This window comes from Pyrus communis, chromosome 11 (assembly GCF_041283825.1).
Source record: "Pyrus communis isolate YQ-2024b chromosome 11, ASM4128382v1, whole genome shotgun sequence".
NCBI lineage: Eukaryota > Viridiplantae > Streptophyta > Magnoliopsida > Rosales > Rosaceae > Pyrus > Pyrus communis.
The window spans coordinates 21,983,282-22,001,484 of record NC_142575.1 but is presented as its reverse complement, the minus strand read 5'-3'; the positions used below and the strand labels follow the sequence as shown (position 1 = coordinate 22,001,484).

Genomic DNA, 18,203 nt, shown 5'->3' with positions numbered 1-18,203 from the left:
CTGAACTTTCATTTAACTTCCGATTTTCCCTTTAACTTTTTTATTGGAAAATTAAGGACTTGAACTAATTTTTTTGGCCAATTTCCCCTGCTATTAGTTTTTCATTTATTTCATCCAAATTTTTGTTAAATGGAAGCATGTGTACAACATCTGAGGGTAGTTTGGTCCCTTTGTTCTTTAAAATAATTGAAAACCCTAGATTTCTAGATTGTCAACCTATGGCAATCTATGTGATTCTGTAGTTTTTTTTTTGTGTCTGAAGTCTAACGAAGTGACACTTTTGTCCTCAAAGAAGGGTCACGTGGTATACATGTGATAAAAGTTAACGTTAATTTGGATGAAATCTATGAAAAATTAACAGTGGGGGGAAATTGGCCAAATAAATTAGTTTAAGTGCTTGATTTTCCAATTAAAAAGTTTAGAGGGAAATCAAAAGCTAAGTGAAAATCAAAGGGGAAAATCAGCAGTTTACTCATTATCAAATAAAAGACCTTTCAAAATTTGAAAGAAAAACCATTGTCAACACTATTAAAAAAATGTTTTTGGATATTTGGTTGATGTTGTTGTTAATATTTGATTGCTATATGGCGACACTTAATTAATATATCGTCGATAGTTGGCCAATATATTGTTGATATTTAATTATGATCCGTTAAATAATTCTGATTTTTGATAAACCGTTATATCGTTGAGATCATGACCGGCTAAACAATTGAGATTTGATTTATGATCATTTTAGTTGATATATAGCATTTATATTTAATTTCTGATCACGGATGAGCCATTCAGTACGACGGTCTAGTAATATTCATCTTCACTTGAAAATAAGAACTAAAAAAAACTCTATGACGGAGGAAATGGGCCAAGTAGAGGTAGTTGGGCCATCTGTGAGCAGTCCTATTACCGTATCAGATTTCCCTCCACAGCAATTTTCCCGCCATTTTCCCCCCTAAATTCTCTTTCTCTGTCCGTCTGGAATGTTTTCTTCGCTAATTACTTTCCATCGTTTCTGCACGCTCGGAGTCGGAGCTGCAATGGCAGAGACTCCGAAGAGGGTCCTGCAGTCCCCCAAGAAATCCAAGCGTTCTAACTCCAAGCCACCGCCGTCTCTCACTCCCGCAACTCCTCTAACCCCGACTCCCCGCCGGTCAGCTCGCCGGTTCCGCAACTCCCCAGAAACTTTTTGAAGGTTCGCCGATGAAAGACGCGACAACTCAACACGAATTGCGAAATGATTCTGGAAAAACACGAACAAAGGGGGGAAATGTGGGAATTGCTAAAACCCCAAAATCTGCTGAAAGGGCAAGAAGTTGAACGCTAAAGACGAGGGAGATTTGATTGAGATTAAAAATGCAATCTCTCCGGTGACTCCAGGGCAGTCGGAGACTAAGAAGAAAAAGGGAGCAGAAAAGCACGGTGGTTACGCGATCTAGGGCCTCGAAAAATGTCACTTTCGAGGAGAAAAGAGCGTTAAGTCAGTGCCAAAAAGACGGGCTTATTACAAGAAGGTTGTGTATGATGGGGGTGAGTTTGAGGTGGGCGATAATGTGTTTGTGAGGAGGAGAGAGGATGCGAGTTCAGATGAGGTATTGGTTGAAGTGGAGGAATGTAGGGTTTGTTTTAAGTCTGGGAAGGCTGTGATGATTGAGTGTGATGATTGCTTAGGTGGGTTTCATTTGAAAAGCTTGAAACCTCCACCGAAGGATGTTCCTGAAGGGGATTGGATTTGTGGGTTTTGTGAGGCTCGCAAGTTGGGTAAAGTGGTCCAGCTTCCAACACCTCCAGAGGGGAAGAAGCTGCTTAGAACATTGAGGGAGAAGCTTCTCTCCAGTAATTTGTGGGCTGCCCACTTTGAAAGGTAGATGTGTAATTTGATTTAATTTTGTGAATGGTGAGATGTTTGCTGTTGGTTTGGTTGTAATGTTTTTGGACTTTGGTACTTTGTGTTTTTTAAATTTTGCAGCATATGGAAAGAAGTAGATGGCAGCTATTGGTGTCGGGTACGTTGGTATTTAATCCCAGAAGAGACTGCTGCTGGAAGACAATCTCATAATTTGCGGAGAGAAATTTATCGCACAAATGATTTTGCTGACATTGAGGTGAAAGATACTATCTAACCTTGATTATTCTTTTTAGTAAGAACAATTATTATAGGAAACTAACTAAGCCAGAAAGATTTCATGGCATATGTTTAACTCGAGAGAGAAAAAAAAAGCCAAAATAAATTAGCAAAAGCATATTAAGCCAACACCAATAAACATAAACTAGGATTAATTCTTAGATCAGGAGTTGATTGCAAGGAGTTTATAAATTGAGTGATATGCACACAGATTTTAACATTAGTTTCCAGTAATTTATTTTCCCTTGTGACTATGAAAAAGACTTGCATTTGAAAATTGGGGCAGGTTGTGCTGTTTTGACTACTTTCATTGGCAGGCGTGTTCTATTAGTATCTTTTTAGTTGAACATTTTCAAAATAGTGTAAAATTGAGTATACCTTCATTTTTCCTTATGGAGAAAGTTAATCCAGTGTAAAGTTTTAACATGCGGACTCAATTTATAATGTTGTGATTAATGAGTGAAGAAAGTTGAGGTTCCACCATAAAATCAATTGACAATATGTGGAGTAGCCCAACTACTTAAAGGCACATTCAAGGTCCTTCCTCTCATCAATGTGTGATTCATTCTCAACAAGCCCTCTCACGTGTGGCGAATTTTCAAGCCTAACACGTGGACAACACAATTCAGGTGACGTGGAGTCCGTGTGGCCATTAGGCTTCACAGGTGAGACTACCTACTCAGATACCACGAAAGAGTTGAGGTTTCACCATAAAACCAATTGGTAATACGGAGAGTAGCCCAATTTACTAATAAGCCCATGCAAGGTCCCTCCTTTCATCAATGTGGGATTCATTCTCAACAATAAGTTTATAGAATTATGCTGATTAAGTTCATAGAATTGTGCTGATTAAGTTTATAGGATCATGCTAAATAAGTTGAAAAAACTTGTGAAGGAGAAGACGAGTATCATATGGCATTAGTAATAACTTCTCTTGTTTAGGTGGTAACTTTTAATTTTGAGTAAGGAGAGATCTTGACATTACTAGGGTCTCAGGGAAAGGATTGACTGTGCGGTCTTGGTAAAATTTAGTGTGTTTTTTTTTTTTTTTTTTTTTTTTGGGAAGTTGATAGGCTTTATACCACCAGTTTTCTTTCCTTTAGGTAGCTGCTAAAGATGTTGAAAGCTGGCAGAACATGCTAAAGGTGGGGTTCTTACCAGATATCAACTCTAAAATTATTTTAGGCTTTTCTAAGAGGAAAGGCTAGTATATAGTCATTTTTATTCTTGTATTGGGAGCTTAGAAAGACATTGGAAAATTGTAAGGTTAGGAAAAAGGTGCAACTTTTAGCAGAGGTCTTAAAATTTACCGAACTATTGCAATTTAACAACTCGATATGAGAATGAAACGTATATCTTTAACTGGTAACTTTTTGGTGAAGTGTCTCTTTCATTTCTGGAAGTCTTCGAGTCTTCTCATTTGCATGCGGCTTTAACTGTCTTTGAGTCTTCTCATTTGCATTCGTTTTTAACTGTCTAACATGGAATCTATTCTTCGACATTTTTTGGTAGCTACTTCATCAACTTAGGACATTTGTATGATGAATTCATAATTTAACAGATGGAATCTATTCTTCGACATTGTTTTGTCATGAGTCCTAAAGAATATGCCAAAGCAAGCAATGAAGGGGATGACGTTTTTTTATGTGAATATGAATATGATATTCATTGGCACAGCTTCAAGCGTCTTTCAGAAATTGATGACGGTGAAGGGGTAAGTGTTTCAGGCAACGAGAACCAAAATTGAACATACTACATAAATCCCAAACAGATTGAATGTGAGTTGGAATTTTTGGGTTTTAACAATTTGGTAGGATGATGATGAAGCTGGAAGTGATGAAGATTGGAAAGTTGGCAAAGACTCAGACTTTGATTCAGAAGAAGACATGGACTATGACGAGGAAAGCATAAAAAGTATAATAGCTAAACCATTTCGAGCTCATGAGTTGGCTGCAGTATGGACACTACCTTCTATCTCATACTTGTGGATTCAGTATGTTTTCTCCCCCAAATTAAACTATTCAATTGTGTATCTACAGAATTCACAGAAGAGGTGGTTCTTTGGACTTCAAAAGAGAGGAATGAAGAAAATCCCTGAGCATGTAAGATGCCATAAGTAGACTGATCTTGAAATAGCAAAGGCAGCACTTCTGCTGTCATCATTGCCTAAATCTTTGCATTGCAGGGATAAGTACGTGAGAATCATTCATTACAGGTTTTTTATCTTCTTTTATTTGTTACTGTATTGTTTGTAATAATGGAGACCTGCTTGCATGCAGAGAAATGTTGGAAATAACTGCATTTATCAAAGATTCAAGATGATAAGTGTTTGGGACGTTGCCTGTACATTCATGGTGTTCCTGGAACTGGAAAGGTACGATCTGTTGAACTATTTATAAAGAGATAGCTTTTATTTCAGACAGCCTATACATTTCTTTTATGTACTATTGATGCATGAAATGGGTTTCACTTCTTTTTTGTATCTTTCTATAACTGCAGACAATGAGTGTACTTGCAGTAATGAAGAATCTGAATGCAGGAAGTATAAGAACCCACTGTTTTGTGGAGATAAATGGTCTAAAATTGGTGTCACCAGAGAATATCTACAGGGTAAATTACATTTAGATTTGATGCTATACCTTATCATGCTGGCATGCCATTGTTGCCTTGTAACACCTGTTGTGTTTTCACAGGTTATATATGAAGCCTTAAGTGGGCACAGAGTTGGTTGGAAAAAGGCTCTCCACTTGCTAAATGAGCGGTTCTCTGAAGGAAAGAAAATTGGTAAAGAGGATGACAAGCCTTGTATTCTTCTCATTGATGAACTCGATCTCCTTCTGACCAGAAACCAGTCGGTAACCATTTTTTCTCCTTTCAGTTGGCAACTTTTGTATTTTGTGATGAGAATATTTGTTAATAGTATTCCAGTCATGCATTATATATGATATAGATTGTTTTTACTATGAGTATTCTTGAAATATACATGTCCTTTTTTGGTTTCAGGTTCTATAGGTATACTTTATCTCCGGTACACATCCTTGTTGAAAGATGATTGCATTCTTATCTCACAGTGATCTTTCTTTTCTGGGATTAATGGATTCTCAAATACAAAAAGGAAAGTAGGAGAAAGAAAGAAAAAAAAAAAAAAAAACAGTTCTAGTGAAAATAATGACGATGACTATGAGATTTTTTATGACTGCAGCATTAACCTGTAATAAAATACCTGTTCAGGCATAGCAAATACCATGGATCTTCCTGAGAAGTTGCTTCCTCGTATTTCAAGTTGTATGGGAATCCAAAGGCTTTGCTTTGGCCCCTATAATTACCAACAACTTCAAGAAATAGTTTTGAGCCGCCTTAAAGGAATTAATGCATTCAAACAACAAGCTATAGAGTTTGCTTCAAGAAAGGCCAGTTTTTTGCTCTGTGTTTCGTCATAAAATTTATAAATTCATTAGAGGATTCTCCACTGGACACTCAGTCTCTGATATTATTTGAAAAATACATTCAGGTGGCAGCTATTTCAGGGTATGCACGTCGTGCACTGGAGATATGCAGGCGTGCTGCAGAAATCAGACTATAGACTGAAGAAACTAACCTCAACTCCTAATGATGCTTATCGAACTTTAATAATTGATTTACCAGACTGGCTTTTTCATAAATTGATGGTGCAAGGAAAACAATGAGGGACAGCCCCTTTAAAGTAGGAAACTTGAACTGAAAGATCCTTGCTTTGGTATTGTTATGGTAATATGTCCTATACTCTCTGCACTACCATCAACTTCTATCACCATGTTTGATTAGCTTCAATTCCTGAAATCATCTAGTAGACAGAAATATCTTAACTTAGTTGTATCTGTCAATGGTCATGCAAATCTTGGAAAAATGTTCTCTCTCAATCATATTCCACACTTTTGAACTCTCAAGTTATTGCTATCATTTAGTTCAAACTATAATTAATCTCGGCTTTTAGTTTCCTCCACTGATCACATCAATGGAACATAGAGTTGTAAATTTGCCTTGAAATATAAGTATAGTATTTCTATTTCAGGACTTCTTGATTACTAGAAAATGAGAACCAGGAAGTATATCGAATATTCATGCACAAGAGTTGTAAATTTGATTTGAAACTTGGTATGAATGTTTTGATTTGCACCATCTTTAGCTCAAGGACATGAAACATTTGATGTTGATGCATTGAAGTGGATAATTTGGTTCTAGAGATATACAAGCTCTTTCTCAAGGGAATTTTTATTTGCCTCTCCCCTCCAACATGGCCCCAGATTGGGACTTCCTCAGAATATTGTGATGTTGAACAAGTAACCAGGAGACAGTCAATACAAATAATACATAAATGAACTTAAATATTCCTAATGCATTATTCTGGATATTGAATAAGCAGCCTTTTAACCAGTAACCTTGAGGTAATTCAACCAAGGAATTGAAGTTATTAACTTTTCTTATGAAGCTTTTTATTGTCACTTACGGATTTATATGTTTCCACTTTGCAGGAAAAACCCTTGTTGGTATGGCAGAGGTTGAAGCAGCCATCCAAGAAATGTTCCAGGCACCTCATATTCAAGTGAGTCACATTATGTCACATTGTTGATAAACAATGATTTGTACTGTTGAAACTTAATCTGTATAGCTGGTACATTACTTCTTAGACAGGGTATCAATGCTCTTGAGTGATGTAGATGATACAATGATGACTACATTAATGTGCTTTTCCTAATACTTGATGAATGAGGCCTAGATAGCTGGAAAATTTTCAGGTAGATAAAAAAATGAAAATGGAGGCAGTTAAGAATTGATCTTCCTGCATTTTGAAACTGTTGCATTTGGAGTTTGCTAAATCTTATTAGTGCCATTCTTATAAGGAATGCAGCATGGGAAAAAATGGCTTATACGACCACAAAATATCAAGTGTGGGATTTAAGATTTTTTTACGTTTATTTATTTTTTTGTGAATTTCTGCAACAGTAACAATTAACTTGGTACTAGTTTAGCTGCTGTATACTATTACTGGGTTGACAGGAAGTTTTCTTTACTTATGTTTTAACTTGTAAAAGGAAAATAATTTTCTTTACTTTTGTGAGAGAAATTTTTGTTTTTCTCCTTGCAGGTGATGAAATTTTTTTTCCAAACTGAGTAAAATATTTCTGCCTGACTGCTGTATTGCAGCTCAAGTAGACACTGTTTTGTTTTGGTTTACCAGTCTCATTGATGTCTTCACGGTAGACTTTAGCAGCGGTGGTTTAGGATTGATTTGTATGTCATAGTGTTTTCATTGTAATTATGTTTTGCGTTGCAGTTGGCATTGACAGTTTCATGTCTCTGTACCAGCAATAGAGAAGCATTTCCTGGACATGACACACTACTAAAAATAGGGTAAGACTTGTTATGATGTTAATTTTTCTCTACATACATGCGTACGTAGGGACATAATTGTCTATTGATCTCCTCCATTCCTTATTGTCTTGTCAAGTGGGAGTGTGTGTCCAACTGCACCAGTTTTGGCTTTTGACTCCGAAAGCATTGAGAGTTCAAGGAACCTTTTAGTCCAGTCCCAAGCTTATTTGTAGTCGTATGCATTTCATTTGAAAGAATGGTCAAAATATAATCCGTTTGGTGGCAGTTATGACAAGTGTTTTCATTTCTATGTGTATTTTGGACGTATTTTATGACAGACATCGTATTGCATGTTTAAAAGACTTTACTTTCACACGATGAGGCCCTTTATTTTTTACTGATATTTGCAAAGCATATAATTTGCATCTGCAAGTGTGATTTGAAAGAGTAGCATTGAGATGGAACGATTAGAGGATACTTTCTGGAGTAGATACCAACTGAAGTTTTTACACATGGATTATGTGATATATCTCATTAGTATTGTTTGGCAGTTGTAAGCTCAGCGAATGCAGAATTATTCTATGTGAATCAGGAGCAAAGCACAGGTTGCAGAAGTTGCAGCCCAATTTCCCAAGGTCAGTACTTGTCTATCCAGTCATTGCATTGCAACAACCGATCAGACTCTGGTTGTCCGTGATCTTTGTAGTTATATTATCATCCCTCTCCTAAAATAGCAGCAGCTTTCCGATGAATTGTGTGTATTAGCTGGCTCCTTAACCCAAAGTTGCAAGTTGAATTTTCATGTAAATGCATTACTTAACATCCGATAACCGTTTCAACGAGCATTCTGTTGTGTGAGCTGCTGATATGATTTTGAAATGGCTGCGTTTCAGCGACAATGTGGCGTTTGCACTCAAGGACAACCGTTCGTTAAGTTTCACCTTTCCATTGAATTAACAGGACAGGACAGGACAGGACCGGAGAAGCAACAATACTCCGGCTTATCGCATGCTTGTATTAGGCTTGAGACGGAATCTGATGGTCATAATTTTACAGCCTGGAAGTAGAAATGCTCTATTTCCTTTCACCTTAAGACCCGTGGGTTCAGAGATTAGGCAGCAGTTGTTGAGACTCGAGAGCGCTTGAAAGCTTGACGAGCAAGCGAAAAGCTCCCTTGCTCATATAGACAAGAAACAAGCAGAGGCTCTTGTTACAATTCCAACTTCCAAGATGCATCGGCACTTGTTAAAGTGAAGGAAAGCAGTTATTTGGATCGGGTTATAGCAACCCTTGGAAGCCATAAATTACATTGATGTTTAAATGTTTAGATACTTTAGAAGGCGGGATCAGGAGGAGACAAGATTTTTTATTTACATTGATTTCAAATTACAATTCAAAGGCCTAACAAGTTCTAAGCCATCAAAATTTGGTTACATACATGAAATTACAGTCCTTTTCCGTAAGTCTCAAGCACGAATTGGAGAAAGTTTTAAATCAACCACATTGCAAGTTTACCTTCAGCATCTGATATTAACTAGTTTCACCCGTGCACAAAGCTTTCCGAAAACAAATGCCTTGCTGGTTATGTGATGATACTGTATATATTCCATATGCTTTATGTAGCCAACTCCAATTTTCTCTCACGTGGCACAAGATTTGCTTGTGCTCTCGTTGCAGCTCTGCCTGCAAACGTGTGAAATTTATGTAGGCATGCATGCATGAAAAATGTATGTGTGAGCATTATAACAGGCTAGAGTAAACTGACCTTCCTCTTTTTCTGTTTTCCTCCTGTTAGACCATAGAAGCCGAATTGGAGTGCCCAAAAACCCAGCATCTGAACGCAGTTGCTTCTCCATATAACGCCGGTATGTCTCAGGGAAAAGTTTTGCATCATTGACAAAGAAGACAAATGTTGGTGGCCTTATAGCTGCCTGTAAATTATCCAAAGTAAATACCAATGATTTGCCATGTTCATAAGAAAATACTGGATGCGCAGTTTACATGCAAGTTCAAAAGAACAGATACTACCCTACAGATAGGCATGCATGGAAAATAGTCCGTCGAGTGGGTATGTAGCACTGAATCATCTAAAATCTTATAGTAGTTACGGCTGTATGCTTTCAGGCATTAACAGATAATAATTTATGTTTATTACAAGAATTTCTCGTAATTTTGTGGACGCTAGCATCCAAATTTCGCATAGACAAGGATGTCACTTGCAAAGATTTATAATCAAAAGGAATTAAAGAGACATAATCACCAAAAAGGGAGAAAAATGAGTCTTGCATAAAACAAGTACCTGAGTGCAGTAATAAATGCGGCCCCTTTTGCCACCTCGTGTCCTCGGTGGTGATTTAAAAGCTAGTGCTTCCTGGACCACTTGGTTTACTACAGAAGTACTAAGCCTTCTTGATCTTTCTTTCTCAACTGTGCTAGCAGCATCGATAATCCTAAAACCAAACAAGACAGTATTTCCCTTAATGTACAAGAGGTTTTAGACCATGACTTGTCATTTCAAATTGCTTGCACATCAAAGTAATGCATTTTGTCATATATATAATCATATCGATATAATTGGAATCCTCTGGCACATTTTTTAAGTTGTAATGGACCTTCGGCTTCCTAAAAAGCAAAGTAGTTGTCAAGGGTGCATTATGAAGTTCCTATAACACTTCGAACTATTCTGATAGTGAATGTAGAAAATTATGCATAGGATTATTGGGAAACTCCATCCATAACCTGCATAGTTTTCATCGGTACCTATATAAAAAGTCAAACGCATATAACTCATAAACTAAAACCCATATTACAAAATGGTTTAAGCCTAAAATACGCTGAAACCTTATAAGAACCATCTGCATTTTGCATCATGCAACTTCTTTCTATAGGGGCAAGAATAGCTTATATACACAACTGTACAGCATACATCATCTTAACAAGAATCTAAAGCTCGAGACACATTTATTAGAAGATGCAGCACATCAAGCTACTTAAAAATAGACCCACATCTCAATCAATATAACGACAAACAATTAAAACTTCTTCCAGTTAGAGGTGTGCATTTTATAAATAAATAAATATATATATATGTATGTATGTATATATTATGGTGTCAATGGAGAATATGGGTTTCTTGACATACATGAAGTTAGCTAAAGAATGCAACTATGATGCAAGTGAAGTTATAAAAGAGATGATGTTAAACACAGAACATACTTATCGACACTCTGACCAGCTATTGCAGTTGAATATACAATAGGTGCCCAACCAAGAATACGAAGCTTCTCCCTAACATCCTCCTCATAATATGTTGCAGTTTGCTGGTTTTTATTCGGTATGGTATCCCATTTGTTTACAACAATCAGGCAACCTTTGCCTTCTCTTTCTATCCTTTCAGCAATCTTGCAATCCTAGAAGACAATATAGAAGGAAACATAGTTAAGAGAAATCTACTTGTGTAAAGTAAATGTGATCAATGTATAGGAAACATAAATGTCTTACATATAAAGACATAAAACTGTCGGCATGTTCTTCGGATCTTTAAATGATAACTCAAAAAGAATGGACAAAGTACCTGTTCTGTGATACAAGCCAGGGCCTCAATGACAAGTGCCACAACATCGGAACGACGAATGGCACGAAATGCTCGATTTACTGATAAAGCCTCCGTCATGCTACCTGATGAAGCGACAACTGCTCTTCTTCTGATTCCAGCAGTATCAATTAGCCGGAACTTCTGCAAGATAAAACAAACCAAAAACAAATGTTGCAATTATATGTATCCAAGTAGGATGTATAACCGTGAACCAATCAAACCTGTCCATCTGGTCCAGTAAACTCCATATCAATAGCATCACGGGTCGTTCCACTGACTGGGCTAACAATTGTCCTGTCCTCTCCAACCAATGCATTCAAAATGCTACTCTTACCAACATTTGGTCGGCCCACAATTGCAATTGCAGGAACATAGTCTTCCTGTTCAGCAAATTCCTCCGGGTCCTATATAAAAGCATAATAAACCAAATCATAAAGAAATGAAAATATTCATAAAACATGGTAAGAACATGACTTTTTGGGCTTAGTAAATGACAAAAAGCACCAAAAAAATTCTACTATTGAAACTGAAAAGTTCACTAACAGGCTCAAAATAAGCAGCTTTGAAAATTGAGTAATATAAGGTAAAGTTAAGCTAAAGCCAATTGCCATTGCCAATTGAAATTCAATATTCAACAAAAGACAGTCAAACTTGAATACTGATATACCAACAATAAAATTTCTGTGATTACAAACCTCATTCTTTTTCAGCCCTGAACACAAAAGATCAAGAAGCTCTCCGGTTCCAGTTCCAGATATAGCAGATATAGGAAGTGGTGAAAACCTGGTCAACCAAACAAAAATCGTACCTTTCAGAAATTAATATTAGTATACCATTCTGTATCCACCAGAAACTTGAAATGCATCTGAGTTTTCTTTATCAGAACAATAAAATTTACCTAGCACTAGTTCTTGTTTTTTCTTATCAAGACAGTTCAATATTCGCAAGCCTAGTTAGAAAAATAAACATACTAGTACAGCTTGAAATTCGTGACATATGTTGAAATTTTTTTTTGATTATCAGATTATTTACCCTATTGCTTGTGTCTTTAGTGTCTTGTCCAAGTTGGTAATAAAGCAGAGCTAAATTGAAATATTTACCAGACTACAATGGTGAAAAGTGTATCAACATAACAAAAAGAGTGTATTTACCCCTAGGATAATGCTATCATGCATCACCTTAGCACAACCCTACACCTATAATCCTCACAACAGGTGTAACAAGACTATAAGAGAGAAATAGAGATATTTACCATCCAATACTAGGAATATTATGTATCTGAAAAAACCAAGGTACCCTGAATGTATAAATTCATTAGGCTAACAGATACACATTACTATTTATCAGTTTTTACAAGAAAATAAAAACATTTACCAGAACCCTTTTCTCAAAATTTAGTAAGGTAACATACGTGAACAAAATGGACAAGAGTTTAGCTCACCCCAATGACCAAAATTCTGATGCTTGCATGATCCCTTTACGTGGAGATTCACACTTGTTAACTGCAAGAATGATGTACTTATCTGAGAAGTTTTTACGTAGCCAATCTGAAATTTCCTCATCTGCTGCAGTTAGACCTGCCTGTTTAGCACTGTCAATACTATATACTAATATCATTACTATGTAAAGTTATAAACCCAGGCTCTATTCAAGTTCACAGTCTTGGCCAAACTATGTTTTAGTTTAAAAACCTTCAAAAGTTCAATTCAAATACATAATTGTACAAACTCAATCATTTGTAAAAAATTGGTTATCAATTGAAAACAGAGTTTTTATAACTTTTGGAATCATATTACTCAACCTCATGGACTTTTTTTGACAAGTTCAAGTATTACTGGGAATATTCAATATTTATTTTGTAAGAAACACAAACTTTAATTTTTTTTTTTTTTTTTTCATCAAAAATTTGAATAACAGTATAAGTAGCATGTATGGGAAAATCTATCACAATCAGATTGACATCACTCTAGCAAAAACACATTGCATTCAAATCAAAAGTCCCACCAATCAAAATTGCTTTAAAAGAATATTTTTGAAAGTCTTTGACAAAGATCCCTAAAACCAAGCTGTAAATTTAATGATTTCCAAAAGCAAATTCACTTCCTCCACCTTATTATTGTAAACCTGTATGTTTATATTTATACTATTTTACAATTTCTATGATCAATTTTGTTTAGTATTTCCAATATAAATCATAGTTGTTGACTTCGAAAGTTTCCTGAATACCAGCATCATATCCCACTGCTTGAATATGACTATCGTTAGAAGAATAAAAGAGTTTAACCTCATACTCTTCTATAACACAATGAAGCCGAAAGCTGGAAAACAAAGGCACATTGCAGTGGTCCTGCATCCATTTACCAAAAGCTGTACCTGGCCATCAACGAGGAATATAATGACAGATGATTCTTCAACAGCTGCAGTAGCTTGTTTCTCTATCATTGAGGGCATCCTAGCAACAGCTGCCTCCCTAGAGGCAAGTGGGATTCCATCCATACCAATGGTCGTTGAAATAGCTAATTCTTCCATGACATTTGCCTGGGACTTTGAAACTGTAAGAACACCACCGGTATCCACCACCATAAACTCATGGTCACCCCAAAAGGATCTACCATACAGGCGATCCCTAGTAACCCCAGGCTCATCCACTACAATTGCCTTGTTCCCCTGAAATACATAACATATATAGAACCAGGAAAAGGAAAGCAAAAAGGAAGTTAATTTACGAAGTAAAAACTCATACATTTTACATCTGGAAGCTTGAAAATGTACTCCTCAGTGTTAGAAGTATTGATGGTAAATAGAAAACAAAAGGCCACATTCTTGTTACATACCGAGACAAGACGATTAAATAATGCTGATTTACCAACATTCGGCCTTCCAACAATTGCAACCCTTGGTAGAAGATGGTCAGGGATCTGCAATTGAAATTTGAATGGTTTAGAGACTGAATTTTCTTCATTCCAACACAAAGAATCCCCAACTTACATCATTGGACATAATAGTCTGATTGCATCATAGAAATCAACGTGCACTTAGAAAATAAAAAGGAAAGAAAATATAATAAAAGTTTTCCAGAAGCATAAGATACACAAAAATGGGGGCATATGCAAATGCAAAGTCGACACACTCCAAAAAAGTGTTCATGACACCTAGTTGCGGAAACCGATTTAATCAAAACTATGGCTGCAGTAATTTTGAGAAGACCCACCAATCCACGGTCCTAGTTATAATCTTTTAACTACAGCGTATCCATTTTCAATTCCTAAGATAGCCTAAGGTCCTAAGTGGAAAAGATGACGATAACCACTGTAATGAGAAGACGTTGAACTCATTTACGTTAGCTTGGATATGCACCGGAGACCTTGGGACCAAACATGAACTTTCAGTAGTTTCATATAAATAGATAATATGCCATGATAAGATACTCACAGTTTTAACGGTACTTGTCAGCCTCCTTTGCTTTCGACTAACTTTTTCTTGGTCATCATTGTCATCTTCGTTGATGCAAGACACAGTAGAAACTTAGCCATCAATAATCCCAAAACAAAATGGGAAAATTCCACCAAACACAAAGTTAATTATTTTAGCAAACATTTAAAGGAGTAAAAACCTGAAGGAAAATCTTTTCAATAAATTTTTTGACACCCATTGAAAAGAAAGAGAAAGTTAATGCAGCCTCATTTTTCCCTGAATTTTTTTACCTTTCGGAAAATTCAGCAGCTTTTAGAATAATTTGATCAAATTACGAATTGGGTTTTGCAATTACAATCAAATTATGAACTGGGTTTCCCATTGACAAGAAGGAACACACCGATTCTGAGTTGGGTGGACAAAGAGGAAGAGAACTCTTCAACTACATAACGAGCGTCTTCTTCGAGGTCATCGACGTCGACCGTCAATAAATCGCCGCCGCCGTCGGACTCATCCACGAGCTCCCCCTCTTCTTCTCCGTCGTCTTCTTCTTGTAGTTGGTCATCTGCTACGGAGGATATATTGAATTCATTGGCGGAGTGGCGGGAAACGAAGCGAGGAAGGGAGTGAAGAGAAGCGTGGAGCGAAAGGCAATGAGTGCGGAGAATCGGAGAGAGAGATTTGGGGATTGCGAAAGGGGAAGAGAGGCGGGAGAGAGTTTTGGAGAGAGAGGGAGAAGAACTGGTGGTTCCTCTGTAGCACAAGAGCTCCAGTGGAGCTGCCATTTTTTGTGTGTGAGTTTTCGGGGTTTGGCGGGTGAGGGGTTTATCCAGTTCCATCTTGTTCGGGGGTTTATGCGTCTTTTAAAAAATGGTTAATCAAAATCATTTGAACTAAGAGTAATATACACTTTACTGCCCTCAAATTTCCCATAAATCAGACTTTACTACGCTTATTGTTTTTCGTTTACTTTCACACCTAAATTTGTATTTAATTTTTTGTTACTTTGACATTTTCGTCAGTCTAACCGTTATCTTTTCTATTAACTAATGATGTGGTAAAATCTTAACTCACTAATTCATGCCACATAAGGCCAAAAATTTAATAAAAGAAAACTACTAAAAAGGATTTCAAAATTTTAAATTTAAGAAGAAAAAAATCATCTAATAACTTTATATAATAATAAAAACAAAAGAAAAAAAAAACAAAAAAACACCTAACTAAAGGCGCGTGCAAGGAACTTCGGGCCAGGAAGACTTCTTCCACGCTGCTGCTTAGTTTTGTTCTTTTGTTTTTTGTTTTGTTTTTTTTTTTTTTTTTTCATATGGGAAATTGGATATTTGCCTTCTCTGATTTGTTGGCAGGTTGAGAGGACTTTGGAGTGCTCTTCATTAATAACAATACCACAAACCAAATGGGAGGACTTTTGGACTTTTGATGGATATTTTTGTATTCAATTTGCATTATTTTTTTATTTTGCAGATGGAGAAGGTGAGATTGTAGGTGGAGGAGGAAAGGAAACCGTAGATGTGCGGATAATGGAAAAAAATTAAGTAATTAGTGTAGAAAACTAAGAAATTGAAGATATTCAAGGAAAACAAAAAAAGTTGATGAAAATTGAAGAAAATTAAAAGAAGAAAAGGTGCTTGGAAGGTGAGTAAGTGTCAAGAAAATTCAAAAAGAGAAGAGAGAAGAATGGTGGTTAGACTTCTTGAAAGTAAATAATTGATTTGTAATATTTATTTATTTTACCACTACACATAACATATTGGATAGGGTAAAAACTATGACACTTCATCAGTTAACGAAGGAGTTAACTAAAAGACTAACAAAAGTATGAAAGTGGCAAGAAAATCAAATTATAGGTATGAAAGTAAGATGAAAAAAATGTAACGTAATAAAAGTGCGATTTTGACGAAATTTAAGGATAGTAATATGAGAATTACCCTAAAATTAAATACGAACACAAAATATATATGTAAACAGAAGCCCAATTACAAGTGAACCACATAACAAAACTATGGACCTCCAAAGTAGTACAAACAAAGAGCCCAACACGAGTTTTGGAGCCCAAAACAATAAAACACAAAGCAAAAAGCCCCTAGCATCTAACTGTTTTTGCGGCCGTCGGGGCACCATCTACCTTTCTAAACCCACACTTCGCTAGCATTCCTCTTATTGAGGCTGTTGAGGGATTTGATATGAATGGGAAAAGTTCTTTCGTATCCAGGCTGGACCACGTGTCTATGTGTCAAGAGAGAGATAAAATCACGTTTATATCTAACGGTCCACACTTCTTGATCATGAGGATCCTCATCCTTAGATCAGGAGAGGATCTTGATCCCTCCACCACAATTGATTTTTCCAAGTTCACCCAACCTTATTTTGTGTCTCCCTCTCACACCGCACCTATGGTCCATCATATATGGTGGTCTCACACAAAAAACTCTTCTTGAATGGGGATGACCTTGCTGATTTGTGATCAATTTGCACTCAATACGACGAATCTGATACTCCTTGTACTGATAATCTAATATACATTGTACAGTGATTTGATATGAAAAAAAACTGTTAATGGATCAAATTTTGACTCATATCTGATCCAAAAAAATTAATAGGATGTGGATCGTGACTTCCAATCCGATTATCCGAAAAAGATCTGAATTCGATAGTCCAATTGTAAATGGATCTGAATATGGATTGAGGATAATTTGATCCAATAATTATTTGACCCGAATTTGTATAACATATTATTTATACTTTTGTTTAATGATAATTTAAGTTTGTTTTCTTATTATTTAACATGTGAAACTTTTAATTCAAAGTAGAAAAATATAATTAAAAATGAGACTACTAATGATATTTCGACAAATCAGATTCGATAATCGGGAACAGGTACCGAACTTGTTAATCTGATTATAAATGAATCTGGATAGATTAAGGATGATCCAGTCCGAATCCAAACTCGTTTAGAGGTCTAGTTCCAAAGCTTATAAAGTACCAATAAAACATCTTCAAAGATGTAAGCAAATAAAATAAAAAAATTGTACTATAATAATTAACGTGACAAATTACCTTTTAATTTTCTTGTCAAAAAGTTACACCGAAGGAATAGACCAACTAAGTAGGTATAATTCTATTTTATTATTTTCTCTCACCTTCGCTATTTGCTTTTATCTTATTATGTTTCTCCACACTATTCACGTATTCCTTTCTCCAAATTTTGCCAAATTGCTCTCCTCAGGAATGCTCACCTTGTGAGGTCCTATTTCATTTAAACACTTAAATTAATGAAATAATCAATAATATGATATTATCCTTGTTACATCGTAACAAAATAATAATTTTTTTAAAAAAAAGGGAGTGAATGCCTCTATCCCCTTCATCCCCTCTATCTCCTACCTCAGGGCAGCGAGTGTCTCCTTCAGCCAAGCCCAGCACCTGGGCGCTACAAGCCGACGACGCCGCCCTTCGTTGAGTTCCCAACTCTCTGCAACTGCCGCCACCGTGCCCAAGAAGAAGACACAAACCACCTCCGTCGATTTAAACACTGTCGACGTGCTCAAGCCCAACCTCGCAGAGCAGCCCATATGCCTTATGAGAGTGATTGGGAAGGAACAAACCGAGATGGGTCTTCAAGGGCAAACGAGATAGTTGATTGCAGCATCACAAAGAAATCAATGGAGGGTAATGGGTTTAAAAGTTGGGTTTTTTGGTATGTAC

General features: G+C 36.3%; 1 protein-coding gene, 1 non-coding gene and 1 pseudogene across 4 annotated transcripts; 2 read left to right on the top strand and 1 right to left on the bottom strand.

The window, feature by feature from the left end:
- Window positions 1-953: 953 nt before the first annotated feature.
- Window positions 954-8,890, top strand: LOC137742939 (origin of replication complex subunit 1B-like; annotated as a pseudogene). Its single transcript, XR_015953290.1, has 13 exons — window positions 954-1,858; window positions 1,964-2,099; window positions 3,681-3,833; window positions 3,934-4,074; window positions 4,159-4,310; window positions 4,399-4,493; window positions 4,619-4,729; window positions 4,813-4,974; window positions 5,123-5,529; window positions 5,631-6,701; window positions 7,434-7,510; window positions 8,023-8,106; window positions 8,365-8,890. The product of XR_015953290.1 is annotated as an origin of replication complex subunit 1B-like (transcript).
- Window positions 3,741-3,818, top strand: LOC137743964 (small nucleolar RNA snoR28). The gene has a single exon (XR_011069569.1). It is a non-coding gene; the product is annotated as a small nucleolar RNA snoR28 (small nucleolar RNA).
- Window positions 4,654-15,335, bottom strand: LOC137742451 (uncharacterized). Of its 2 annotated transcripts, XM_068482316.2 has the most exons (12): window positions 14,881-15,335; window positions 14,499-14,563; window positions 13,901-13,984; window positions 13,440-13,733; window positions 12,508-12,647; window positions 11,762-11,849; window positions 11,288-11,470; window positions 11,046-11,207; window positions 10,688-10,881; window positions 9,771-9,921; window positions 9,237-9,402; window positions 8,739-9,154 (listed from the first exon to the last, which is right to left on the bottom strand). In XM_068482316.2, the coding sequence occupies exons 1-12, from the start codon at window positions 15,317-15,319 to the stop codon at window positions 9,087-9,089; spliced, it is 2,034 nt and encodes a 677-aa protein (XP_068338417.1). In that variant the 5' UTR covers window positions 15,320-15,335; the 3' UTR covers window positions 8,739-9,086. The 2 variants fall into 2 exon arrangements, with proteins under 2 accessions (XP_088535704.1, XP_068338417.1); XM_088679578.1 differs by lacking the exons at window positions 8,739-9,154; window positions 9,237-9,402; window positions 9,771-9,921 and adding an exon at window positions 4,654-4,795 and having other exon boundaries at window positions 14,881-15,323.
- Between the last annotated feature and the right edge of the window lie 2,868 nt (window positions 15,336-18,203).

Excerpts from the sequence above, each read along its gene's own strand:
- LOC137742451 (XM_068482316.2), bottom strand. The coding sequence starts at position 15,319 with ATGGAACTGGATAAACCCCTCACCCGCCAAACCCCGAAAACTCACACA. Across the intron at positions 13,985-14,498 it reads TGACAAGTACCGTTAAAACT|ATCCCTGACCATCTTCTACC; the intron begins GTGAGTATCTTA and ends TTTCAATTGCAG. Across the intron at positions 13,734-13,900 it reads TATTTAATCGTCTTGTCTCG|GGGAACAAGGCAATTGTAGT; the intron begins GTATGTAACAAG and ends TATGTATTTCAG.